Genomic DNA, 27157 nt, shown 5'->3' with positions numbered 1-27157 from the left:
GAGAGGACGCCATTGAAGAGAGATGAGAAGAGTTCGGTCTTGTTGGTTGGTGAGATAAAGGGGATGACAAGAGTTTGGTCTTTTTGATTGGTGAGAGAAAGGGTAATTTCGGTAGGGGCTGCTGAAATAGGTACTCCTGTTCATTTCAGTATTGTTTATACCACCAAAAAGTTGAGACTAATGTCTCTTCTTTTCATACCCGTACAGTGTGTCTATCACGGACCGGAAGATATCAATGGTTCAATAAAAAAAACCAATCAAACAACGGATTATATATTAATCCTTCCTTAATCCTACAATAATCAATACTACCAAACGTAGCGTTAGAGTTCAATTCATGGATGACCCAAGATATTATATGGATAGTTCAAATCAGAATAAATCTGCAGGAAGGGCTCAGGTCATTCTTGGACTCAGACGGAAAGAGAAAAATTACACGAGTCACATTCTAATTTGCTACAAAGAGTATAGCGTGAGTAAAATTTAGACAGGGTCCTACAGCCCGTACATGTTACTTTCGCCCGACTAGGGTCCTACAGCCCGTACATGGTACTTTCGCCTGACTATGGTACTTTTGTCCGATCAATGTCCTACAGCTCGGACATGGTACTTTCGTCCGACCAGGATCCTACAGCCCGGACAGGGTACTTCCGCCCGACCAGGGTACTTTCGCCCGGACAAGGTTCAGATCATCCGACCAGTATGGATCACCAGTGCATCATTAGCATGATAATCAGTGCCCATGACAAGACCCGAACAGTAAGAGTCGTCATGCCTACTAACATATGACATGACATGGGCAGTTGTCAGAGTACAGGGCATGGGCAGTTGTCAGAGTATAGGACATGTGCAGCTGTCTAATCAGGAACAGTGTCCATGCACTATAATCGAGGTCATCTACTCCCCTATAAATTCCCAGGTTTGCTCATTTAACAGAGGACGGCAATCTACTGCATTCAATAAATTCTCTCTCTACTTGGTGAACCTTGTACTGACTTGAGCATCGGAGTGGCTACGCCGAAAACCCTTCCGGCGTCCCATTGACATTATCTTGTTGAGTGTGTGCAGATTTTCTGACCCGGGGTCATCCCACCAGGACAGGCCAGATCACCCGGGCAGTCCAGGACAGACCACGCGGGCAGACCAGGACAGATCACCCGGGAAGACCAGGACAGAGCACCCGGGCAGACCTGGACAGAGCACCTCGGCAGACCAGGCCAGAGCATCCGGGAGATCAGGCCAGACCACCCGGGATCATCCCATCAGGCCAGGTCATACTCATTTTATCATGTCAAAATTTTTACAGGGAAAACACTCTTCTATTCTCGGATAGATTGCTCACCCAAGCTCGTCCAATCTACCCGGGCATCATCAATCGACATTTGTCAACTCCTCAATAATTTGGAGTATTTTTCATATGGATAAGATCGAATAAACCTAGTTGTATATATGATTTGTTCAAATACTTTCTGTATAATATCTACACGTAGAGCTATTAAAACGATGGTTCACCAAACCCGTTCATAGCCTGCTACCAAATGGGATGAGGCACGTCTCGAGATAACTTCAACCTAACTCAACTCATATAAAAAATAATAATAATAACAATGATTAATATCATTACCATAACAGATTAAGATTTAAAATTGGATAAAATTTAACAAAATCTAAACTATTATTCAAAAGCGATTAATTATAAGCCATTATATCATTTAGATTTTAATCTTTATCTTCATATTTTCCTTTTCTTCATGAATATCTGAAAATTTGAATCCTTGCAGGATAAAATTGTCTTATCCACATTGTTTTCATTATCTACGTATAAACTACATAAAGATAAAAACAGTTAAAAATTAAAATCTCGACAAACCAAAGTATAAACTAAATAAAGAAATAACTTGATAATTTGTAAATAAAATTAATCTTTTAATAATTAATAAAAGTTGGAGATGGAAAAGGAATATCTATAATTTAATAATTAATAAAGTTAATTTTTTATGTCAATTAAACTCAAACGGCTCTGATGACATCGTCTCTTAGTAGGCTACAATTTTTTTATTTTTTATTTGGTAAAAACTTGTGTGAGACGGTTTCACCGGTCTTATTTGTGAGACGAATATCTTATTTGTGTCATCCATGAAAAAATATTACTTTTTATGCTAAGAGTATTATTTTTTATTGTGAATATCGGTAGATTGACTCGTCTCACAGATAAAGATTTTTGAGACCATCTCATAAGAGACCTGCTCTTTTTATTTTTATCGAATCGATATATCTATGTAATATTTAAGGAGAATTTAATTTTTATTTTAGTAAATTTAATTTAATAATACATTGTTGTTAAGATAACATCGCATCTCTCCAAACGTTAGCTTATGACTAAAGCAAAGCGCGATTTAGTTCCCACATTCGTTCGATTATGGTACCGCCCAGGAACAAAATCAGCCGTCCTGGCGGAACCCTAAAAACTACTTCAACATCGAATCAAATCTATTGAATTTAAGATTTCATTTGGGCGAAGTTTTATATCACTATTTCTCGCATTCTAGACGTCAATTATGGACGCAAACACATCCTATGCTGCGAGTGAAAAACCTCAGAATGGGGATGATGATGATATTTCACGTCAAGATTTCGAAAAATTGCTTCATGGGTTGCTTCCTCTTCTGTGATTAATGTTATTGGATGCTTGATTTTCTTATTCTTTATAAATTTGAGGAAATAATATTTTTTACCGTCAAATGTGGTTTATTAGGTGCGAGCATTACCGAAGAAGATGCAAATTAAGAACCCCTTGCTGCGATAAGATTTTCACTTGCCGCCACTGTCACAACGATGCCACTGTCAGTTTTGTGTCGTGTTTACGTAAGCTTTGATGTCATCTTTGTTTTGGGGGGATCATTTTTTTTATATTCTTGAATTTTCAGAATGCTTTGAGCAATCCAAAAGATAGACATGATCTTGTTCGCAGTGATGTTAAGGAAGTGCGATTCACTTGCCTCTTATCCTTTGGTTGATGATATGAATTTTATTATTTGCTTTTAGAGTAAGGTTACTTTGAAACTAATTGTTATCTTGATGATGACGCTTCTAGGTTATTTGTGCGGTCTGTGGTACAGAACAACAGGTATAATTGATGTTTGTTTCTCTTACTTTTGTGTGTTTTAGGTCGCCTCAAGCTTGAATTTTTTTGGTTTCTTTGATATGTGTTGTTTTGTTTGCTGTTGGCAGGCTTGCAACATCTGCTCAAATTGTGGGGTCAAATTTGGCGAGTATTTCTGCGATATTTGTAAATTCTACGATGATGATGTATTGAATTTTAAATTATTGATTATTATTTCTTGAACAGATGTCACTTACTAAGTTACTAATATTTCTAGATTGGAAAAAGTGAAGAACTCTTTTCACTTGAGTGCAGTGATATAGTTGTTTTCAATCTATGTTCCTACAATAATGCTGGTAGCTTGTTTGTGTTACAGATAACTAAAAAACAGTTTCATTGTGATGACTGTGGGATCTGTAGGTAAAGAGCTACGTAAACACAATAGTCGTTATCAAATCCAGTGATACTATTGTATTAAATATCTTTAACACTTGTTTTGCTGCAATCATCTCTCCCAGAGTTGGTGGTCGGGAAAATTTCTTTCACTGCCCGAATTGTGGTAAGTCGATTAATTTTGGACTATTGCGAAATATTAATCTTCTTTTCAAGTTGTTTGTTCTTAGTTGTCTGTTAATAGAATTGAATTGCATGCAAAGCTTCAATGTAAAGTTCTTGCAAGAAAAATTTTCAACATTCCACACAACATAAGTTGGGTATACATTTGTTTACCATTTTTTGCACTATGTTATTTTTTATTGCCTGTTTTTGTATTTTGACTCATCCTATACCTCATTTGATGCATTTTTATATGTATGAATGTGTCGATGTATATTACCTAACATATTTGATGTAAATGATTTTTTTGTGCAACCGTGATTCTGAGTGAGGACAAGAGACAATGGCCCCAACATTATGTGTGTTTTGGGGTAATTTCACCAAATTATTAGTTTATTAAGTTTCTTAGCTAACATCTCTAACCCACCCCTATCATCTCAAAGATAAATAAATAAATCTCATCCATTCCCTCACCAAGAAAAATGGATAATTTATCACCTTAGGTTGGAAACTCTGATTTCTCTGCTGTGATAATATCGACACTTTCAATGGCTGTTCATTTTAAATTGTCTTAGATCCTGAATTCTTGTTTGGTACCAGCAAATTATTACATTCTTTGCAAGTGCAGGTTCGTGCTATTCAATGGGTCTACGCAACAATCACCGTTGTGTGCAGGACTCTATGAAGAGCCATTGTCCCATCTGCTACGAGGTATTGTACTCTTTACATCATACACTTGAAATATGTGTTGTCTAATGTCCTTAGCTTAGACCAAACACTTTTCTGCATGCTTGTAGTTTCTTTTTGATTCTACCAAAGTGACATTTATTCTAAAGTGTGGGCACACAATGCATAAGGAATGTTATGAGGAAATGCTCAGCCAAAACCAGTAAGTATACCTTTTATTTCTCTTATTTGTCCTTTTTACGAAAATGGTATTCTTTTTTTTGCCCTTTCCTATTCTTGTTTCTCTGAAATAGTACGTTACGAGTTTGCTTTACTTTACAGGTACCACTGTCCAATATGCTCTAAATCAGTGTTTAATATGTCCGATACTTGGGAAATGTTGGATCAGGAGGTATGCTCTCATTCCGTTTTTATTTAATTGTTACCATTTCTTTTTTAAATTGGTTTTAATGTTTTTTCAAGTCTTCACTCGACACCAATGTAAGAAACGAGTTGATTCTGGGTTCTTGTACAGTTCCAAATAGTTGAGAGGTCATGGAAGTAGAAATTTGTAACTCTATGAAGAATTTTTGTGGTTCAACATGTTATATAGAATTTGTAAGTTCTGTGCAGAATAGCGTAAGCATTATCAGCTTTACCTCTTTTGGCTTGTTTTGGTGAGCCAGTGGGCTTCCTAATATGGATTGACGATTTTCAATAGTATAGTTTCTCTCGTTGTCTTTCCAAAATTTTATCCCCCATTTGTGTCAAAAGTAACTCGTAACTGGAGTAAAACGCAAAAATCATTTCATATCCTATTTGTCAATCTTTCTTCCATCGTGATTAAACCAACACAAGATAAGTGTAGCATCTCAGTAATTCTACTAATATTAACAAGAATCTTATCAAGTGAGATAGTTTCCGCTCACTAAGCATTTTGAAATAACTCGTGCTTGTCAAGTCAGGTCATCGAAACTTTAATTATGAACGTGCAAAATATGATGATATTCTTCCAATGCCAGAATCACCTTTTTCTTTCCTTCCTTTCTTTTTACAGATTGAGGCTACTGCAATGCCTGAAGAATACCGCTATGATGTAAGTTCAAATTAATCATTAATGAAAATAATTTTACTCTGCAGGTTCCAGTATTATGCAACGATTGTAACAACACCAGCAAGACAAGTTTCCACATATTTGGGCTATGAAGTTGAGTTCAAATAAATCGTTAATGAAAATAATTTTGCGCTGCAGGTTTCAGTACTATGCAACGATTGTAACAACTCCAGCAAGACAATTTTCCACATACTTGGGCACAAGTGCTCCCACTGTGGTTCATACAACACACATGTAATAACAAGTGGGGAGAATGATCGATGATAGCTCAACAGAAATTAATTTTTCAAATGGTTTGAGATAGATTGCCAATTCTTTCTCGAATTATTTTCCAAGTGATTCTGTTGATCCATCGTCATTTTTTTTTAGTCTGTATCGGTAAGGTTTGCAGAAAATTGATAAGAAACTGGATTTGAATATTTTCCCCTCTTGCCCTTGTGCTTTCCTTTTCGCATCATTCCTGAAAAATTTAAGTTCTCAATAAATAATTTTTGTCAAGTCAATTCTTATACTTAATATCTCCTATTTACTGCAAGTAAATGTATGCCATCAAGTGATGAAGAAAACAACCCTGTATCATTATGTAGAAGTCAGCCAATGACTCAAGTTTTGTGATACGAATGCTCTATTAGAGTCACTCACGAAAAATATATTTTTTATGCTTAAAAATATTATTTTTTATTGTAAATATGGATATGGTTGATCCGTTTCACGAATAAAGATACGTGAGATCGTCTCACAAAAGATGTACTATTTTGTAAGTATATATGACACATGATAAGACAACAAAAATACCATGTCTTGGCATTTGGATGGGGTTTGTACAACGAAATGTCATATGGGAAATATCCAAACAAGAAGATTTCAGGAATAATGGATTGTGCTGGAGGCACCAATCGTTTGTGAGCTAACTCATGTCTCAAAGCGACGGGAAATTCTCCTCCTGTTTTCCTCCTCTATCAAAAACATGCCTAGAACATATCTAAAATTTGGCAGCAGTGTAATAAGTCCCAGAATGCAAAAACTGCTACATTTTTAAAGTCGAGATCGGTACAAGTTATTACGTTGAAATGCAGGGCATTAGCGTGAACAAAACAAGTGTTCGAAGTTCGAACTAAAGAACAATGCCCCCGCTGCAGGTGGGTGCACAATCGACTCTGGTACCATATATTATTCAAGAATCATCTCGCCACTCAGCCGGAAAAGTACTTCTCAGGGTTCATGAATCTGAAGAAAAGAAAGGGTGGATTGGGGTTCGAATTGTGCTAAGAGAAAAAAATCCTAAAGGGTATAAGTTATAACAACCTGCCGCACGTTACTTTTCATTTAAAGGGATCTGGGGCTGACTTCGTCACGAAACTGGGAACCGTTTTCGAGGTTATCCACGCTAGCTCCAAGATGTTTCGCAAATCTCGCGAGTACTTCTGTTTGGCAATGGTTAGGAGCAATTTGACATCTATCATGATTCATTGGGTCGTACCAGCAGATGAATAAGAGGATTGCTCATGACACCAAGAATAAGCAGTTGGGTTTTTATGCCGATGATTGTTTCAAAAAAAACCAAACGATGTTGTGTTTTTTTTTTTATTTCACGATTTAAACATTTTTTCATGTCAATTTTAAATGTTACAACTGTACTTTGAGATATTATTATTATTTTTTATTTTAAAAAAATAATAATAACAATTAGCTGCACTTTGATATATTCTGAGATGTCGGCAAATAAGTCAACAAAGGTGGCTGAAGTTGTTGAAAACGTGGTGGTAGCCAATTCAGACGGAAATAACGTATTTTTAACGCGTATTCACACGGGCAAGGGGCTCTATAAATAGAGCTCCTCCTTTCATTCTGAAATCATCCCTTATTCGAGTTTTCTCTCATCCTATTAGCTCTATAATATTTGTGAGGTGTTTGTTCTCCTGTATTAAAAGAGTGTGTGTTCTATTTGAAACACAGTGAATGAGTTGTACACCATAAAATATTACAGTGAAAATCTTTTCTTCTTGCCCGTGTTTTTTACCCTAATAATTTTTAGAAGTTTTCCACGTAAATCTCGGTGTCCGGTTTTTCTTTATTTTCATATTTATTATCTCAAATTATCACAAGTGGGACCAAATGAAATGCATAACTTTGTTAATTAAATATCAATCAAGCTATCCAAATTTGGGAATTTCCCTCTCGTCCTTTCCATCAACCAAATTTAATTATTTTCTTTGATCCATCTTTCTTTTCCAATGTAGGAAATTATTAATATCACTAAATATTTCAACAATGAATCTAGAGATCGTATTGAAAAACACCAAGTTTCTTTCAGTATGCAAGCTGTGAGTCGCCAACTCATGAGCAACTTGGTTTGCGGATCTTCGAAAATGATTCAGAACATCTTCATGTTCACTTGAGCTCATGGATGAGATGGTGATCACAAATTATATAACAATGATAAATCAATTTACTGAGATAAAATAATGGTGAATGATACTCTAATATTTTGTAGAACTTGAGTTTAAGCATTTGACAAAGCAAAGATATATGTAGTAATATTTTATGAATTTTTTTAAAAAAATCTTATTCAAATGCACTTATCAAAATTCTTTTCATCAAAACTGTTTTAGCAAACATATGACAAAACAACAAAATTAGTTCACAGCCCTATAAATATACACATGCTTGTATGATCAGCTATTTTGCCTGATTTTTCGAATTATTTTGAATCTATCATCTTCATGTTCATGAAATGGTAATTATTTGCATGAGTCCCTCGACGTGGGACTAATGCAATAGTCTGCAAACCATGTTAATTGAATAAAACACAATGGGTACACCATGTACTCTCCACTTGTAAGAAATATTTATCCAAAATCAAGTAAAGCAATCTCATTGCCTACTATTACCAAACCAAAATTCCCATAATTGGTTGTTATTCATTCTCTCCCGTCCACAACACTGACATTCACAATTAATTAATTAAATCGTCTAAGATCAGTTGATCAAACTACATGTTATTCAGATACTTATGCATTTAATTAATTTGCGCGTTCATTAATTATTATCCTTAATTAACATAGAAACATTCATTGTGCATTCATGTAATGAAAATAATTGTCACCAATATGTCTCATTGTGTATTTTGATTAATTGGATCGTTTACAGCAACAAAAAGAAGAAAGATTATTTAATTTTTTTTATTTTTATTATATTTTATTTTCATTTCCCAACAAAAAACTTTCGATTCTTCCACAATACATATTTGTATGTGTATGAAACGTCCCAAAATTTTATTTAAAAAATATTTGTAATTTTTTTCAAAAAATATATAAAACATAACACAAACAAATTAATTTCGTCCAAATTATATTTTATTAAATTTCGAAGATAATCTTCAACATACGAAGATACTAACAAGGTATAAAGCAAAAACTTGTGTGAAACGGTCTCACGGGTTGTATTTTGTGAGACGGATATCTTTTTGGGTCAACCATGAAAAATTATTACTTTTTATGCTAAGAGTATTACTTTTTATTCTGAATATCGATAAGGTTGACCCGTCTCACAGATAAAAATTCGTGAGACCGTCTCACAAGAGACCTACTCTAAAGTATAAATGTTAAACGTCAACCCATAAATACTCAAATCCAATAAACGTTCATAAGCGGAAATAAAATCGCTCGGATCAAATGCTCCTCACATCTAGTCCACTCATCATTGTCAGTCAGCGCCACCTAGTTTTCTTTACCTATATCGACGAAAACTAGTGAGCCTAAATGCCCAACGGATTCTTCCGGAATTAATAAATATTATATAATAAAATTCAAGCTAGACATGCATTAACATTATTCCTCAAGAATTGAACATATAAAAATATTTTTTTTCCTCCTCAGATTTAATAAATAACATATCATAAAATAATTAACACTTTCCCTTAAATCTTCCACAACTTCAATTCTCAAATAAAATTTTATGAAATGTGAATCATAAATTCTTGCATGGATCTTATATTTTCGTTTAATTTCCTATAACAGATCTTATTTTTCTGACTTAACTCCCCGTAGAGATGTTAATGATAATTGAGAGAGCACGTGATCTGTTGTAAGAATGATCCATTTTTGTGGACTGCTTCTTAAATAATTAATTTAATTTCCTGATGAAGAATCATTGTAATAATTAATATTAATCTGATTTTGCTGCTTCGAAACAGGTTCGTGTGAGATTAATGATTAGATCACTGAGTTCGTAATAATCAAATTAGTTATTAATACAGCTGCGTAGATTGTATGGATCATTGATTTGTTTTCCCAAATTTCCACGTTTCTTACTAAAATAAATATCTGAGGTGCCTTCCATGGACATTATTGATGTAATCATTCAAAAAAATCGTCAAATGTTACATTCAGCAACAACCTATTTGATAAAAAAAACAATATAATTTTTTTTAGAAAATTTGTGTCACAGAGTAGATACTTTATTTTAAAAAATAAATAAATAATCGATCTTTTACAAAATGAATATTGTGTCTCAGTATCGAATTGGTGGAGCAAGTGGACGCTTGATCAAGAGTCCATTTTAAGTTTTCTTGTTTATTTTTCTATTTGAACTATCGGGCAAAATACAATTTTGGATCAAAATTTAAAAAAAAAATGGAAATAGAAAGGCTCGCCCGTGCTACGGCCTGAGTAGGCCATAAAGTGGCTTTGCCCTTGCCTATCAACACTTTCTCTAGCAAGTCTATCACAAAGGATTTGTCAAGTGCGATTTATCTAATTAGAATGTGTTAGCTAGTGTTGGTTATAGTGTTGGTTAGTAGGCCTTGGGTCAATACAATAAACGTGTTTTCTCATATTACGTTTCTTATAGGTGTTCAATTACTATAAATAGCGATTGATTGTCTTTGTAAACGGTTAATGAATGAATAAAGAAGCATTCTCGGAATCATTTCTTCCGCACTTTATCATGGTATCAGAGCCAGACGAAATCGGGATCTAGCTTGCAATTGAAGGATTTTCGAAGCACAGCAGCTTGATTCAAGTCAGATTTGTGCGTCGTTGTTTACAGGAATTAGAATTGTTCTACCTAATTTCATGATGGCAACAACTTCCAATACTTTCAATGATCCGCTATTCTTGCATTCCTCGGATATGCCGGGAATGAATTTGGTGAATGATCAATTACTTGGAGTTGAGAATTATGGAATCTGGAGTCGAGCTATGCTTATTGCGTTAAGAGCTAAAAATAAAATCAGCTTCATTGATGGCTCTTATCCGCGACCAGAACTAGGGCATGTCTCTTTGAATCAGTGGGAACGTTGCAATGCTCTAGTTCTCTCCTGGATTATGAATACGGTATCTAAAGAGATTTTTGGAGGCATTGTATACTCTACAGATGCGTCAGTTGTTTGGTCAGATTTGAAAGAGCAATTTGACAAAGTAAATGGATCACGAATTTTCTCTCTTCCAACACTATCTCTGTTTATTACTCCAAACTTAAACACCTTTGGGATGAGTATGCGTCATTAGTCACTCTTCCTTCTTGTGCCTGCGACACCGCAAGGCAATACTTGAAGCATGAACAACAACAGAGATTGCTTCAATTTCTTATCGGCTTGAATGATAGCTACATGCCAATTCGTAGCCAAATCCTTATGATAACTCCACTTCCAACTGTTGGCCAAGCATTCTCTATTCTGTCCCAAGAAGAAACACATCGGTCTCTGGTTCTAATGGACACACAACCAGCCTCTGTATTCTACACATCACAACATAAATACGAGGAGCCAAAGAAAACTCAGAATCAGAATTTCTCTCATAATTACTGTGAGTATTGCCACTGGACAAGACACACTAAAGCAACTTGTTACAAATTGGTTGGCTATCCTCCGGGACATCGCTTATATGGACAGCCACCTCGTACTGATAATAAAAGGAATTTTAAAGGTTTTGGCAAGCCTAAACAACCAGCTGTGGCCGTAAATCTAGCAGCAGATTGTAAATTTAAGGAAGCTGAACCAGCTGCTGCCAAGCCTTCTGTTCCAGTCTTTACTTCAGCACAATATGCAGAGATCTTGAAGTTGTTGGGGACCACTGCGGTTCCCACATCAACGGATCCGGTTGCTAATATGGCAGGTAACATGCTTTTGTCATTTCGTGATGATGGGATTATCGATACTGGTGCAAATGAACATATGACAGGGTGTTCATCTATCTTGAAACATACTAAATCCATGTCAGATTCTTCTAGCTTTGTTGGATTGCCAAATGGTAACAATCTTCCCATAAGTCATATTGGATCAGTTACCATTTCACCGCACATTACCTTATCTAATGTGCTTTGTGTGTCTCATTTCCAATTTAACCTTTTATCCGTTTCTAAGTTTACCAAGACTCATAATTGCCTTGTCACATTCTACCCGCGTGTTTGTCTATGGTCAAGAAAAAAATGGACTATATCACCTCACCAGTCATTCTTTCCAGCAATCAAGTACAGTTCCCAATAAGAGTTCACCCTCATCTTTTGAATCTCGCTTTCAACATGCTCTTGTTGTTTCTAAAAGTTCTGTTGAATGTGATGTTTGGCATAAAAGATTGGGCCACATGTCCCTCTCTAGAATGTCTTTATTACCATTCTTGTCAAAGGATATTTCTTTACCACATTGTGCAGTTTGTCCACAATCGAAACAAACAAGGTTAGCTTTTCCCAAAGTAAGTGTATCCAAGTCTTTGCATCCATTTCAGCTTATACATGTTGACATTTGGGGTCCCTTCCATACACCTACTTATAATGGAGAGAAGTACTTCTTAACTATTGTTGATGACTTTTCTCGGGGAGCTTGGGCATTTCTTATGCATTCTAAGATTGATGTGTTTCGATTGCTCAAGCAATTTTTTGCTTTAGTCACACGTCATTTTTCTGCTCAAGTTAAGTCAATCCGCACTGATAATGCTACTGATTTTTTTAAAGCCGAATGTCGTGATTTTTTCTCTTCACTTGGTGTGATTCATTACAGCTCTTGCCCATATACACCTCAACAAAATGGAGTTGTTGAGAGAAAACACAGACACATTCTTAACATTGCTAGAGCATTACGATTTCAATCTTCTCTTCCCCTTAAATTTTGGGGAGATTGTGTGTTGACTGCTGTTTATCTTAAAAACCGAACACCAAGCCCACTGTTGTGCAATAAGACACCTTTTGAGTCCTTGTTTCATAAAGTTCCCTCTTACAATCATTTAAAAACACTTGGTTGTCTTTGTTATGTTACCTCTCCTCATATTGATCATAAATTCTCTGCCCGTGCCTCTGCTTGTGTTTTTCTGGGTTATTCCAATGTCCAAAAGGGTTATAAGGTGATGAAACTTGAAAATCAAAAGCTGATTACATCAAGGGATATTATTTTTCATGAAAACATCTTTCCCTTTGCTCAAGCGACTCCCTTTATTCCTCCTTTTCCTTTTCATCCTGCTAATTCAGATTCTTTTGAATGTCCTTCACTTGCTTCTGATCCTTCTGAATTACCTTTGCATGATCCCACTGCTTTCCCTCCTCTGCGTCGATCTTCTAGAAACAGTGTCCCTCCTCGTTGGACTCATGATTTTTCTTGTCCCACTCTTTCCCAGAGTCATTATTCTCATTGTGCTTATCCTCTATCTCGTCATCTGTCTTATTCCAAATTTTCTCCCCTATATCAACATTTTGTGGCTGCCATTTCTTCTGTCCATGAACCTCATTCATATCATGAGGCAATTCAGGATCCTAGATGGAAAAATGCCATGGATTTGGAACTTGCTGCCTTGGAATCAAACCACACTTGGGATGTGGTTGCTCTTCCACCAAATATTAAACCCGTTGGCTGTCGTTGGGTATACAAAAAATTAAGTATAATGCCGATGGATCAGTGGATAAATTCAAAGCACGCTTAGTTGCGAAAGGTTATACTCAGCAACCGGGTATTGACTTCCACGATATCTTTTCTCCCACAGCTAAGATTGTCACTATCTGCTGTTTGTTGAGTTTAGCAGCTGTATATCATTGGCCTGTTACACAAATGGATGTGGCCAATGCTTTTCTTCAAGGTGATCTCGATGAAGAGATATTTATGACTCTTCTCCTTGGTTATCATATTCAAGACAAATGACAGGCGTGTCGATTGCGTCAGTCGTTGTATGGACTTAAGCAAGCCTCTCGCCAATGGAATATCAAATTCGCTGGTATCATGGGTATTGCAGGTTACACTCAATCGCAGCATGATCATTCCTTATTTGTTCGAAACGACTCTGACCAGCTTACTATTCTTGTGGTCTATGTAGACGACATAATTATTACTGGCAGTAATGCCAAAATGATCTCTGATTTAAAAGATTTTCTGCATTCTCAATTGCAAATCCGTGATCTTGGGAGATTGAAGTATTTTTTGGGCATTGAATTTGCTCGTTCTCGTGATGGCATTTTTCTCAATCAAAGGAAATATGCTCTTGAGCTTATTCAGGATGTTGGTGTTTCCGGCAGCAAGCCTTTTGCCACTCCCATGGAGCAACACAAGAAGTTCACCACAGTGGAATTAGATTCCATTATCACTCAAACTTCCGATGTTCAACCAGATGATCCCTTACTGCCAGATAGAGATGCTTATCAACAATTGATCGGTCGATTGGTTTATCTTACCATCACACGGTCTGACATTTGTTATGTTGTGCAGCATCTCAGTCAATTTATGCATTCTCCAAAGAAATCCCATATGGATGCTGCTGTTAGAGTAGCGAAATACCTAAAAAACTCTCCTGGTTTGGGTATCTTGTTGCCTTCCCAAAATTCATTAACACTTTTTGCGTACTGCGACTCTGATTGGGCTTCTTGTCCTATGTCTCGACGTTCATTAACTGGTTTTTGTATTAAACTTGGTGGCTCCTTGTTGTCTTGGCGCACCAAGAAACAGAATACCGTGTCCAGATCTTCTGCTGAGGCTGAATATCGGGCCATGGCCACTACCGCTTGTGAGGTTGTTTGGATCCATGGTCTTCTTCGTGATATGGGTCTTTCCTTGTCCAGTCCAACACATCTATTCTGTGATAATAAGGCTGCACTCCATATAGCTGCGAACCCGATGTATCACGAGCGTACTAAGCACATTGAGATTGACTGTCATTTGATTCGAGAGAAAATTAAACTGGGGCTTATTCAACCAGTTCACATCTCTACTGATCATCAACTCGCTGACGTCTTCACCAAGAGTTTGGGCAGAGAGCAACATGCATTTTTATTGTCCAAGCTTGGTCTTTGCAATCTATACCAAGCTTGCGGGGGGTGTGTTAGCTAGTGTTGGTTATAGTGTTGGTTAGTAAGCCTTGGGTCAATACAATAAACGTGTTTTCTCATATTACGTTTCTTATAGGTGTTCAATTACTATAAATAGCGATTGATTGTCTTTGTAAACGGTTAATGAATGAATAAAGAAGCATTCTCAGAATCATTTCTTCCGCACTTTATCAGAATGGTTTACAGGCTGTTGCGTTATACCGAAATTTTATCCAGTAAACATCGAAAATTGTTGCTACGGATTTTATCGTCGTTAAAAAAGTTTCTCTGTATATCTTAGTTTTATCATTAATGACGTGTAGATTTCCCTAAAATTAAAAGTAGAAGCAGATTGAAACTGTCCGTTAGAATTTAGATTTGGAAATGCGATTTTAATTGATTGCATGAAGAAAAGCCATATTAAACGCAAAAGAAAGACGTGGGTGTAAAATGTGGAGTGAGTTCAAAGAAATAAACAAACCTAACTGATCGAATGCGTCCAAGGTCCCCAACGTCAGCATAATTAATATCGTTTCATTACATATTTGAAATATTATATTGAATATCAAATTATTTTATTCGATAATCCATGAATAATATCGTAGTTTTAGTAAAATTAACGATTAAGCACAAGCAAAACAACCACAAAATTCTTCAACTTTTTGTTCAAGATTTGAGCTAAATTAAACCTCAGCTGGCTCTATCAAATATTGTGTTAAAATATGAAATGTATTTCATTTAATTATAACCAATTAATTAAACGATCTATTTCCCCATGCAACAACGTTAGTTATTGAAGTGCAAGTTTCCTAATTAAACAATAAAAGCCAATGCAGTGGTTCATTCTCATTTTGTGTCCAAATACACATAATACTTGGAAACACTCTTCCATTGCTATATAATCCTCGCCAAAACTCACCCAAATCGTCATCCTTTAGCCAAGCCAGGCTTGAAAACCAAGAACTTCACTGAGTCAAGAATGGCCATTTCATCGGCTCACCACTTGGCCTGTGCTTTTGGCATTCTTGGTATATATTCTCCCTTCCTTCTTGAAACTAATATGAGAAATTGATGCTGACTTTTATATTGTTTTCCTTGAAGGCAATATTGTGTCGTTCTTGGTCTACTTGTCGCCGGCGTAAGTATTTTAATTCGTTCTCATTCCATTTTCTTGTGTTTTTTTAAAAAAAAATTGTGATTTGAATTTGTTTTTGCAGCCCAACATTTTACAGAATATGGAAGAAGAAATCCACAGAGGGATTCCAATCATTCCCTTATTCAGTGGCGTTATTCAGTGCCACTTTGTATCTATACTACGCTTTCCTGAAGCAAAATGTACTCATTCTCATTACGATCAACAGTATCGGATGTGTTTTCGAAATTTTTTATCTAACAATCTTCATAATTTATGCAACAAAAGAATCCAAGGTGCGTAGAAACCTGTGTGTGTAATTCATATCTTACTTGAAATCTCCAACTTAATTGATCCATTTAACATGAGAATTCATTTGTTAAGGTGTTCGCCTGCAAACAGCTCCTCTTGATTAATTTCATGTCACTCGGATTAATAATTGGAGGCACAAGTCTTCTTTCAAACGGGGATAATCGAGTCCGAATCGTGGGTTGGATCTGTGCTGCCTTCTCTGTCAGCGTTTTTGCGGCTCCTCTTTGCATCATGGTACGTCAATTTTCGACGAGTTCATGCATACTTTAAAAAAAAAAAAACTATAAATTTAATTTCCATGCAGAGACAAGTGATAAGAACCAAAAGCGTGGAATTCATGCCATTTCCACTTTCTTTCTTCCTCACACTTTGCGCCGTCATGTGGTTCTTCTATGGTCTCTTGATCAAAGATTACTATATTGCTGTAAGTTCAAATATAATTAATAAATTAGTAAATTAAATTTATAATAATATATTAATTATTTTCATCTAAATTACATGTGACAGGCACCAAACATTCTAGGGTTTTCGTTTGGAATCATGCAGATGATATTATACATGGTGTACAAGAATAGGAAGCAGCAGATTCAACCTCAAGAAGCCAAGATACATGATTTGAACACCATCAAGGAACTTAATAAAGCACTAGAGAATTCGACAGACGTCGAAACGAGCGGCCACGATCTCGAGATCATCATCATCGATCGTCATGGTGATGAAATTCCCGGAGCACTTGTTATCCGGTCTAAAGAACCAACAACAAACTAACATGATTTTAAGGTTTACTGTCAATAGTAATATTATATGTGTAATGATAATAATTCATTTCATTCTTAATTGTTTGCATGAATTAGCAATAAACCGGACTGGTGGCGATAGAGTTTATTTATCTAAGGTCTGTCCAATTTTTATTTTATTTTCTTTTTTTTTTAAATAAAGGTCTGTCCAAATTAAACTACCAACTATATATATATATATATATATATATACTAGGTTTCATGTGAGATGGTCTCACAAATCTTTATCTGTGAGACGGGTGAACCCTACCGATATTCATAATAAAAGTAATTTTTCATGATTCGTCTAACAAAATACGACCCGTGAGACCGTCTCACACAAGTTTTTGTCGTATATATATATCTCAACTATTTGATAAAAGTTAAGCACTGTATAAAAACTTATTTCGTCCGACTTCATTACACTAACATTATTTTACATTTTTATCCCTAAAAAATAATATTTGCTTCCTAAAATTAACGGACAAAACCGACAAAATTCCACCCATTATCTCCGCCAAAATCTCACGCCCACGGTCATCTCCTCCACCATGCAACAATCTCCCTGCTCTCACTCCATAAATACATTTCTCTTTCACAACTTTCCTTCAGACAACAATTGTTGAACTCCTATTCTTTTGTCCAATTTGTGTAAAATCTTTGTATAGACACGCATAGCGTTTGCCACTATTACTGTATATTATAATATTTCAGCACCCTAGAATAACTGCTTAGGCTAGTGGCATAATTTTGGATCTACTTTTGTGAAATGTATTTGGTTAATTACATTAATAAAATTGATATTTTGATTTTGTGATGTTAAACAATATTCATGCATTATGTTACACACACAACGCGTGTGTCTCAGTAACTAATTGTATATAATAAAATAGAGTTCACCCAACGGTCAGAACTATATCAAGAAGAGGAAACTTTCATAATTCGGCAAAAATACATTTGAATCTAAATGTCCACTTATGAAAAAGATGAAAAGAATATATAACCACCAAATCAATAATTCAGTTAATCAATCAGTTTTATCTCATCTAATCCCTTTTTGCACGAATTTGTTCAAAAGCAAATGTTTCTAAATTTAGGTCATTATTCACTACTTATGATCAGAAAAGTGATTTGCCATAGGCAGAGGTAGAAGACAAAAGCTATAACTAAACTTTTTTTGGAAAATTCGATGCTGCAATTGGGTACTGCCCATTGGAACAACCCTAAGGCTAGAATCGAGTTTCTCCTTTTCTTCAAGTGGAAAATCCTATTTTGTTTTACTTGAATTTGTGATATATTTGGCTTAGTAATTGAAAGAGGATTGAGTTTAAAATAAATATTGGAGTAAATATTTAGTCTAGTTTGTATAATATATTATAATATATTTGTTTTCTTTTTCCACTTATGTAGATTAGATAAGCTTATTATTCACAGAATAATTATATTTATTGACAGCACAATAATTCAACTTCGTGATTAATCATTTGGAGCATAACTAACAAAACTCATTTCAAAACATTCAAAACTGTTGGGAATTTAACCAAAAGTCCCACAATAAAATACATAAGAAAGGTCATGAGTTTATAAAATGGAATATATCTTTATTGGTACTAGGTCTTTTGGGTAAAATTCAAAAGCAAACACATGAGAGCTTAGGCTTGAACTAGAAAATACCATATTATTGTGGAAAAATGTGAATTCCATTATATAACAGAAACGACGAAAATCAAGAACAAATTTTCTTACCACAAACTCATCATTTTCTCGCACCTTCTATTTTGTCAAAAAGCTAAATTATTTTTTCTCGAAATATTTTTGGGTAAAGCTCAAAAGCAAATTCATTATGGCTTAGACCCAAAATAAATAATATCATACAATTGTGGAGATATATAACTTCCATTTACAACAAAAACGACGAAATCAAGAATAAATTTTATGTGCTACAAACTCATCATTTTAAGGAAAATCACGAGTTTATAAGATGGAAGATATCTTCATTGGTATGAAATCTTTTGGGTAAAGTTCAAAAACAAGAAAGCTTAAATCCAAAGTGGACCATATCATATCGTGGAAATATGATTTCCATCATACAAAAACTACCAAAATCAAGAATAAATTTTCTTTCCACAAACTCGTCATTTTCTCTCACCTTCAATTTGTCCAAAAACTAAATAATTTTTATTGAAATATTTTTGGGTAAAGTTAAAAAGCAAATTCATGAACTACCATATCAAGAATAAATTTTATGTACCATAAACTCATCATTTTATCTCACCTTCCAATTGCCCGAAAACTAAATTATTTTTTCTTGAAATACCGCTTGGATCATTTATAAAAGAAATTTGTTGGATATTATTGTACAAAATTATAGTCGATATACATTGGTGCTACCCGATCCATACGACCAAGAGACGAGTATTTATTCTTATATTTGTGGTCTACTGAAAAATTTTGGTCACAATTATGTGTTTCGAATAATTTGACTGCAAACTTCGATATTATTAAAATATGTACTAGCTATTTGGCACACGAATAACATGTATTAATAATCATTAATTTAAATATATGTGATATGAAATGTATATCTAGGTTGTATATAATATCTATATATATTATATATATATTATATTATATATATATATATACATATATATATATAAGTTGAGTTTTTGCCAAAAATAGTAATTTTCCGCCAAAATGTCATTTCTAAAAAAAATTTATCATGAATATTGACATATGTGTACTACAATAAATGATCAATTCAATTATTGTTTGCATTAATTATACTAATTCATTTAATTCAATTTTGAATTTAATTAATTTTTATATTAATTCAAATGTAATTTATGTAATATATGTTTTTTATTTTTTTACTCAAATTAAAAATAAGCTCTATTGAAAACGTAAACTATATTAAAATTTTTGCATTGATTATATCAATCAGTTTAATTAAAAAATATATAAATAAATTTAAAATACAAGTGATTGCAATGTTCAATATCACTCATGAGGTAAACCATTCGAAAATAAATTTTGCTATTTTAAGTAATTTCATGTCATATTACTTACTAAAAAAAAATACAATATTTAATTAGTTTATTTAATTTTTCTAAAAATAAATTTGGTTGAGTGTTAAAAGTTATTGCTACAACAAGGTTTTTCGATGTACATTAATTTATCATTTAATAATCATATTTATTTTATCTCAAATACATATTATTCCGAAATTATCTTAATTTGAAAGAATTAATGCATTGTAATTTTCTTCCAAAAACCATATGTATAATTTATATCTTGAATTGTCTTCTTAGAAATTCAAATAAGAGAGCATATGAAAATTAAAAGAGATAAATTCAAAAGAGTTTCAAATGGACATTAAATTACTCTCAATAAACATGTATATTACCCTCAATAATCAGAAATGTTTGACACATAATGCATGCAATTCGAGATTTCCATAATTTGAAAGAGTTAATGTGTGATATAATTCTGTCAAAATCATCCAATGTATAATTTTTGTCCCTTGGGATATCTTATTTGAGGTATTGACCATAATTTACAAGAACATTCTGATTTTAAATTATAAATAATGCAACATTGCATATTATATTAGAAACCAATTTTATTCTATTTATCTTACTAAATTTATCTACTCCAAAATTGAATTCTGAATTGACTCCTCTTTTCAGCACCATATATGAGTTGAATCATTCCGAGATGTAATGTTCGTTTAAATTTAGATTTGTTCGTTGTTATGAACTACCTACATATGGAAACAACGAGAACAACGGACATTAAATTTGAAATACGTCTTTCATGATCGAGAAGTAAAAAATATTATTCTTCTATTTGTACAAAATTTTAATTATTACGTATTACTAATGTGATAATTTTCTTCTATATTACAAAGTCACGGATACATGATAGTATAAAATGTCCCGTAGTAAAAATGATTAAACCAATTCTAAATAAAGTAAACATCTTATTTGAAGACACTTTATAAAATTTATCGACATTGTTTTGGAATACACATAGTAAATGTTAATAAAATAACTTTTTTTGATTTATACATAATTTACTTATGATCACATGTTTCATTTTTCTTTCGAAATAATAGGCTGTTGTGTATATTATGAAGAGATTTTGTAAATAAAATCACAACTCATTTGGATAAAGATATTGATGAAACAATTATTGTTATCATTTAAATGTGTCAAACACGTGTTATGTCACAAAATTGTTTGCGAATGTGGATTTAGACGAAATTACTGAATTTTTAAAAAGTATTTCTCATTTATTTTATTGAATATGATTTAAAAATATTTTTTTATCACATGTTAAAAAATAATAATATATAGCTTCTCGAAAAATAAAGAATTAAATATGTATTAAGATTGGTGGTCGACATCAATACACTAAACACGATAAGCATCATGTTATTGCATTAGGCTAACACAATCTAAAATTTTGATATATAATAGTGATTATTAGCCAAAAAAATTAATAGACATGCGTTGTATTTAATACAGTTTTTTAAAATTAGCGAAAAAATAGTTTTTATTTTTATTTTTTATAATTATATTATTTTTTTCAATTTAAATATCTATTCATTTTTTATCGCACGGATTGAATACTAGTTGAACATAAAAATTCTCATGTGATAATCTCACGGATAATTACGTGAGACGGATCTCCAAAAACGATCGAGTTGACGAGATTCGTCAGTAACAAAGTAATTGGGTCGAGTTTTGAGTCCAAAAGTGAGTGCAAAGTGTGATTGATTGGACATCAACGACCCAATCCTATCGTACAAATCAAACCACGACACTTTTTCTTTGTCTAATGCTAATATTGACTTATCTTTCCACAATATTAATTATTATTACACTATCTCGTCATTGTCAGAATCAATAATAGATCACTGCTTTGAATTCTTCTTCTCCAAGTACAAATACAATAATTAGTGTACTCTGATTTCGCCAAGGGAAATTTATTTATTTATTTTAACAAAGATTATCTTTTTACCTTCATTTCATTATTAAAATTAAAATTGTTTTTACAAATTTGTATACGGGGGAAAATGAAAACTTTAATAATTTATTTTGATTTTTTTTATATTATATATATTTGATGAACTCAACAAAATACGTTTTATGTGAATTTATTTACTTTTTATATTACATTATTAATACATTGTGTTTTAAGTATCTCAGTTCATGTGCTTATAGTTCATATACCAAAACAATATTATCCCCACTCAAATGAATATCGAATCTGAATTTTCAGGACCACGTAACTTTTTTAAATAAAAATGTTCAAATTCAATACAAATCACTTTAAATTAAGTCATTCTTTCATGAGTCAAGAATTCCAAATCCATTCAGTTTTTTTTTTTAATAAAAAATCAGCTTCATCAATTGGTATAATTGTAGTTTGAGTAGGTCTCTTGTGAGACGGTCTCACGAATCTTTATCTGTGAGACGGGTCAATCCTACTGATATTCATTCTCATCATAAAAAATAATACTTTTTAATAGATGATCCAAATAAGAGATTCGTCTCACAAAATACTACCCGTGAGATTGTCTCACACAAATTTTTGTCTTGTAGTTTAATAACATCTCATTATCTCGTGTGTTAAATTCATCGATCCAAATACAACATAAAACCGAAAATATCTTTCGAAAAAGAGGGAAAAAAGTTGCTATAATAATAAAATTGTTAAATGGACCAATAGAGATCGCGAATTTATGAATGGACTGTGGATGAAAAGTTGTCATTTTTTGATTCAGAAATCAAACCGGCTGGCTCTGTAGTGTGTTCAAAGGGCAGGCTGTAGTCCAAAGAAAATAGTGGTGGCCAGGTGATTATGAAAAGGCGAGAACGAATCAATAAATGAATACTTGCAGCAATTTTTAATAAAGTTGCCAACACAAACCAACCCTCTCTCTATCCTCAGAATCTATCACATGGCTCTGCAGTCAATGCTAGCTCTCTCTCTCTCTCTCTATATATATATGTATGTGTACATATATATGTAAACATTATATATATAAATCTAATCATGGTTCGAGTCAAGGGAAAAATGACAAAAACAGAGAGATGGATGGAGGCTGCAACAGTAGAATATTATTCAAGGAAACCCATAAAAAAGGTTCCTACAAAACCTTAAACATCAATCACTTCACATTTTCATACAACACCATTTATTTCTTGTTTCAGATAATTTGATGAACAACATTTATATAGAACTATTATACAAATCAACTCGCCAAAAGATTGCAAAGGTTTCGCGTATAGCATACAGATTACAGAGCTAAAGTCAAAACAAATAACTCAGCATGATTAACGTAGTTACTGACAAATACAACACAAATAAGTCGCGAATAAAATTGAATGAAACATATATAGGGGGACATTTACCTCAATCTCTCGTAAGCAAGAACCGATGGCTAGCTAAGTTGGATTGTTTTCTTAAGAATATTCCAGTTCCTTGTCTTCATCCATTTTCCAGATGTAATCGGGCATATCGAGTCTTCGTCCTGCAACTGTCCGGTAAATGTAGAGTTTCTCAACAGGCCAGCTATCAGGTCTCGAATCCGGAGGCCCACTTTCATCGATAACTTCGACATTGAGCATAGGCATCTTTTGACCAAGCAGCTTACACGCTCCATAACTAACTGAGCAAGAAGACATCCAAAGGGATCGCATTGTCTCCAGCTTTGCAGCATTGGCCAAAAGAGCCTTGTCCCCAAATGGACAGTCTCTGATCTCCAGTTTCCGGAGACTTTCACACCCGGACAATACATGATGCAGGCCCAAGTCACTATCCCCTGCAAAAGCTATGGAAAGCATCTCCAGTTTCTTAGCATGTGTCCCAATATAGTCGAATACTCGATCAGTGAGGAGACCAGACAAGGAAAGGCGCCGTAAATCCTTGCACTTCTCAACGATGGCTCCAAAACCAGTATCAAGTGGTTCGAGGGTTATGTAATCACGAGCCCGAGGCTCGATGATACACAGTCGGAAGCGGATCATCTTGGGCCGATTCCTTGCTATAGCAATCAAAGCAGTATTTGACATCTGACGGCAGAAGTAAAGAACAGATTGAAGTTTGGGGCAGCCCTCTGAGACAGAAACAAGCCCCCGTTCAGTGAGAGATACATTTGGTTCTCCTCCAAAAGGATCTGAAGGAAACACCCGAAGTTCCTGCAGATCCTTGCAAGACTCTGCAACAGCTTCAAGACCACTGTCTTCAATGTAATCCAGAACCTGTGAAAATACAAGAATTATTAGTTTCATGACGTTAATGCAATAAATGTATTACACATAATATATATTAAAAATTTTCAAACCAGTAACATGATTCAATATCTATAAAGAAATTCAAACACAATAATAATTCATTTCAACCAGAGATTTATGTCCATTTGCAATTAACAATTATACAACAGGAAGCAAGCACAATAATTCATTTAACAGTTCACTACTGTGATTGCAAGCTTTATTAATTGCATGGAAGGTTCAAGTAAAATCACATACCCATAGCCGCTGTAAATTTCGACACTGGCCAACAAGTTTGACTAGATCGGAACTTTGAATGGTTGCATAACTTAAATTCATTGATGTGATACCGGAGCAGACGGAATACATGGCTGGAAGATAAGCTTGAACCACATCCCAAAGACCTGACAAGCCTTCAAGCCGCTTACAAGTGGAAAATGCTTCTGTCAAGTTAGAGAATGTGTCGGACCGGATGTCAGCGGAATAAACACCTGTACCCAAGTCAACCAACTGAGGTGCACGGCGAAGTAGATTAGGGAGCTTCTCGAGAGGAACAGCACGATTGAGCCGAAGCGTCTTCAGATTAGGAGAACGAGCAACCAGTCGTTCCAAGGTGGACAAATTCACCTCAGAGTGTAAGCAAGACATGTTCAGCGACACCAGTGAGGTATAGTTGTCAGGGAAACGACTAAGCCAATGCCCATTTAAATCCTCCACTTCACTTTCCCTCAAGTCAAGTTCTCGAAGATTCCTGCATTGCGATAATACCCGAGCTTCAAAATCAGTACTCTGCCAACAGTGTTGTGATCATGTGGATAACAACTAATTCGATTAAGAAATTAAATTCTTCCCAGGATGAACCAAATCATGTAATCACGATTTAACCCAGACGAATTTCTAGATCCCCGCACGGAAATATACATATCTTGGGGTTTACTTGGAAGAGTAAAAAGGAAAGGCAGACCTAATAATGTTCCTTACACTTTCTTTTCAAGCAAAAATAGTAGCAATCTGTACAAACATCTTAATTTAGACAAATATAATAAATAATAATAACAAAACAAATATAGAAGTAAAAGATGAATAATCTAAAAAAAAAAACCCAAGAATATCTACGCCAGAATTTTCCAACATAACCAAGCGAGAAAATATACGTTAATTGGTTTCTTACTTAATCAAATATCCAACCACAGAAAAAGCGAATACACGTAGTAGTAAACAGTTAAACAACTTGAACGTGAACCATTACTGTAGGAAAGACAGTCGGTAAAAAGTAAAAACAAAAACAAAAAGTGATAACAGAGGAACAACTTCACTATTCAATCGTACTCCATCAAAGATTCAACTTTAGGAACGCCAGATTGTAAAAAGTAAAGAAAAAAAAACAAAGAATGAAAGAAAGAAGTGATAAAAACAGAGGTACAACTTCACTATACTATCATACTCATAGAGAGCAGGAAAAGACAGAATCTACTCAATAATTAGAATAAAAAAAAATTTAAAAAAACCCCGGACAGCCCACCAAAGAACAATACAAGTCACGATATTCCAAAAGCAAGAGACCAAGGATCTCCGTATCAGTAAATCAAACTGTTAACATGGTGAATTGGTTGGAAGATCAACTTTGACTTCTTGTACAACACTACGCATCCAAAGACATCTCTAAGAAAATGAGATCAAATTCAGATATATCTTACATTTTCCAAGTTTAACGAGAAAACTCACACAATCCAAAGCTAAAGTTGACAACAAAACAATCTTTCAAGTCCTCAACAAGGTTAAGCCAAATCGGAACACTAAACTTTCGCTACATAAAGTTTCAGAAGTCAGAACTTCACTTTTCGCTGTTCGTGAACGAAAAATCACAACAGAACGGGTTAAATTTCCTTGACATTCCCTCATTCTTTTCTGTTTCCACTTAATCCGCGCCAATCAAAGAAATAGCTCAATGCTCCCTCAGGAAAAAAAAAACAAACAAACAAGCAAACGGATATTCAAGAGAACACAAAACTAGTCCATTTCTCAAATAATCACCTGCAATTAGCAGCAATCGACGCGAGACCGTCAGTTGTAAAACCCTCGCAAGACGAGAGCACCAACACTTTGAAATTCTTAAACGACTTCGAGATCAGCTCCAAGCTATCGTCCGTCACCACCATGCGCTTGAGCTTGATCTCCTCGAGAAAAGGGTACGCCACTGACATCGCCGAGATCCACGGGTCCAGATACGCCCCCCAACCCTCCGGCACCAGGTTGAAGTCGGCGAAATGCGGCTTCCCCTTCATCTCCAACGCCCTGACCTCAGGAAACCTCCGGATCACGAACTCCGGCGCGACGGCGTAGCAGTTCCCCACGAAGATACGGCGGCGGCACCACCGCTCTAACTCGTACCAAGACTTGCACACCAAGGAAACAGCGTTCCGATCCTTGTCGGAGCTGAGGAAGGAGAAAACATGTTCCAGAACCTCCTCCGGAAACGAGTACGCCATGGGAGGGGCACAATGGTAAATTCGAGTCTGTCGAGAGGGAAGGGTGAGAGGATGAGGTGGAGAGCTGCTAAGTGCAGAGAGAGATGATAAGGTTTTTTAAAAAGTTTAATACTCCGGTTGTTAAACCAGAGTGTGGTTGAGATTTAACCAGGGTCCTTACGACCAGTAGTAAGATGCCACGTGTCCCGGATGAATTACGACCGTCCGATAGTCTAAGCATTTGGGAGTATGACGTGGCGAACATGATTTTGGATTTTAACGTATATGCCTAACATATAGTTATTATATTATATTTAAAATAAAAAATAATATTTAAAATAAAAAAATCGTATATTTTTATGTACTAATCGAGTTGAATATTTATCTTATAAAATTGACACGTGAGATTATCTCATCTGATTTTTTATGTTAGTATGTATAATTATTAGTTTTCATTTTGTTTTAT

The 27157-nt window shown here is 34.5% G+C and overlaps 4 protein-coding genes across 6 annotated transcripts; 3 read left to right on the top strand and 1 right to left on the bottom strand.

Moving 5' to 3' along the window:
• Positions 1-2390: 2390 nt before the first annotated feature.
• LOC142545806 (E3 ubiquitin-protein ligase MIEL1-like) lies at positions 2391-5864 on the top strand. Its single transcript, XM_075653195.1, has 12 exons — positions 2391-2653; positions 2756-2843; positions 2928-2984; positions 3095-3127; positions 3232-3309; positions 3480-3523; positions 3622-3662; positions 4287-4369; positions 4456-4547; positions 4667-4736; positions 5382-5420; positions 5577-5864. The coding sequence occupies exons 1-12, from the start codon at positions 2559-2561 to the stop codon at positions 5700-5702; spliced, it is 846 nt and encodes a 281-aa protein (XP_075509310.1). The 5' UTR covers positions 2391-2558; the 3' UTR covers positions 5703-5864.
• A 4652-nt stretch (positions 5865-10516) lies between these two features.
• On the top strand, positions 10517-10948 carry LOC142511248 (uncharacterized). Its single transcript, XM_075619642.1, has one exon. It carries the CDS (start codon positions 10517-10519, stop codon positions 10946-10948), a length of 432 nt encoding a protein of 143 aa, XP_075475757.1.
• A 4707-nt stretch (positions 10949-15655) lies between these two features.
• LOC142519158 (bidirectional sugar transporter NEC1-like) lies at positions 15656-17082 on the top strand. Of its 3 annotated transcripts, none has more exons than XM_075622108.1 (6): positions 15656-15748; positions 15822-15858; positions 15938-16055; positions 16237-16398; positions 16469-16588; positions 16672-17082. In XM_075622108.1, the coding sequence occupies exons 1-6, from the start codon at positions 15700-15702 to the stop codon at positions 16930-16932; spliced, it is 747 nt and encodes a 248-aa protein (XP_075478223.1). In that variant the 5' UTR covers positions 15656-15699; the 3' UTR covers positions 16933-17082. The 3 variants fall into 3 exon arrangements, with proteins under 3 accessions (XP_075478223.1, XP_075478215.1, XP_075478209.1); XM_075622100.1 differs by having other exon boundaries at positions 15938-16148; positions 16255-16398; XM_075622094.1 differs by having other exon boundaries at positions 15938-16148.
• Positions 17083-23048: 5966 nt separating this feature from the next.
• LOC142545795 (protein TRANSPORT INHIBITOR RESPONSE 1-like) lies at positions 23049-26798 on the bottom strand. The gene is made up of 3 exons (XM_075653184.1): positions 26258-26798; positions 24482-24974; positions 23049-24211 (listed from the first exon to the last, which is right to left on the bottom strand). The coding sequence occupies exons 1-3, from the start codon at positions 26710-26712 to the stop codon at positions 23414-23416; spliced, it is 1746 nt and encodes a 581-aa protein (XP_075509299.1). The 5' UTR covers positions 26713-26798; the 3' UTR covers positions 23049-23413.
• Between the last annotated feature and the right edge of the window lie 359 nt (positions 26799-27157).

This window comes from Primulina tabacum, chromosome 1, assembly GCF_025594145.1.
Source record: "Primulina tabacum isolate GXHZ01 chromosome 1, ASM2559414v2, whole genome shotgun sequence".
Taxonomy (NCBI): Eukaryota; Viridiplantae; Streptophyta; class Magnoliopsida; order Lamiales; family Gesneriaceae; genus Primulina; species Primulina tabacum.
This window is presented reverse-complemented; position numbering and strand designations above follow the sequence as displayed.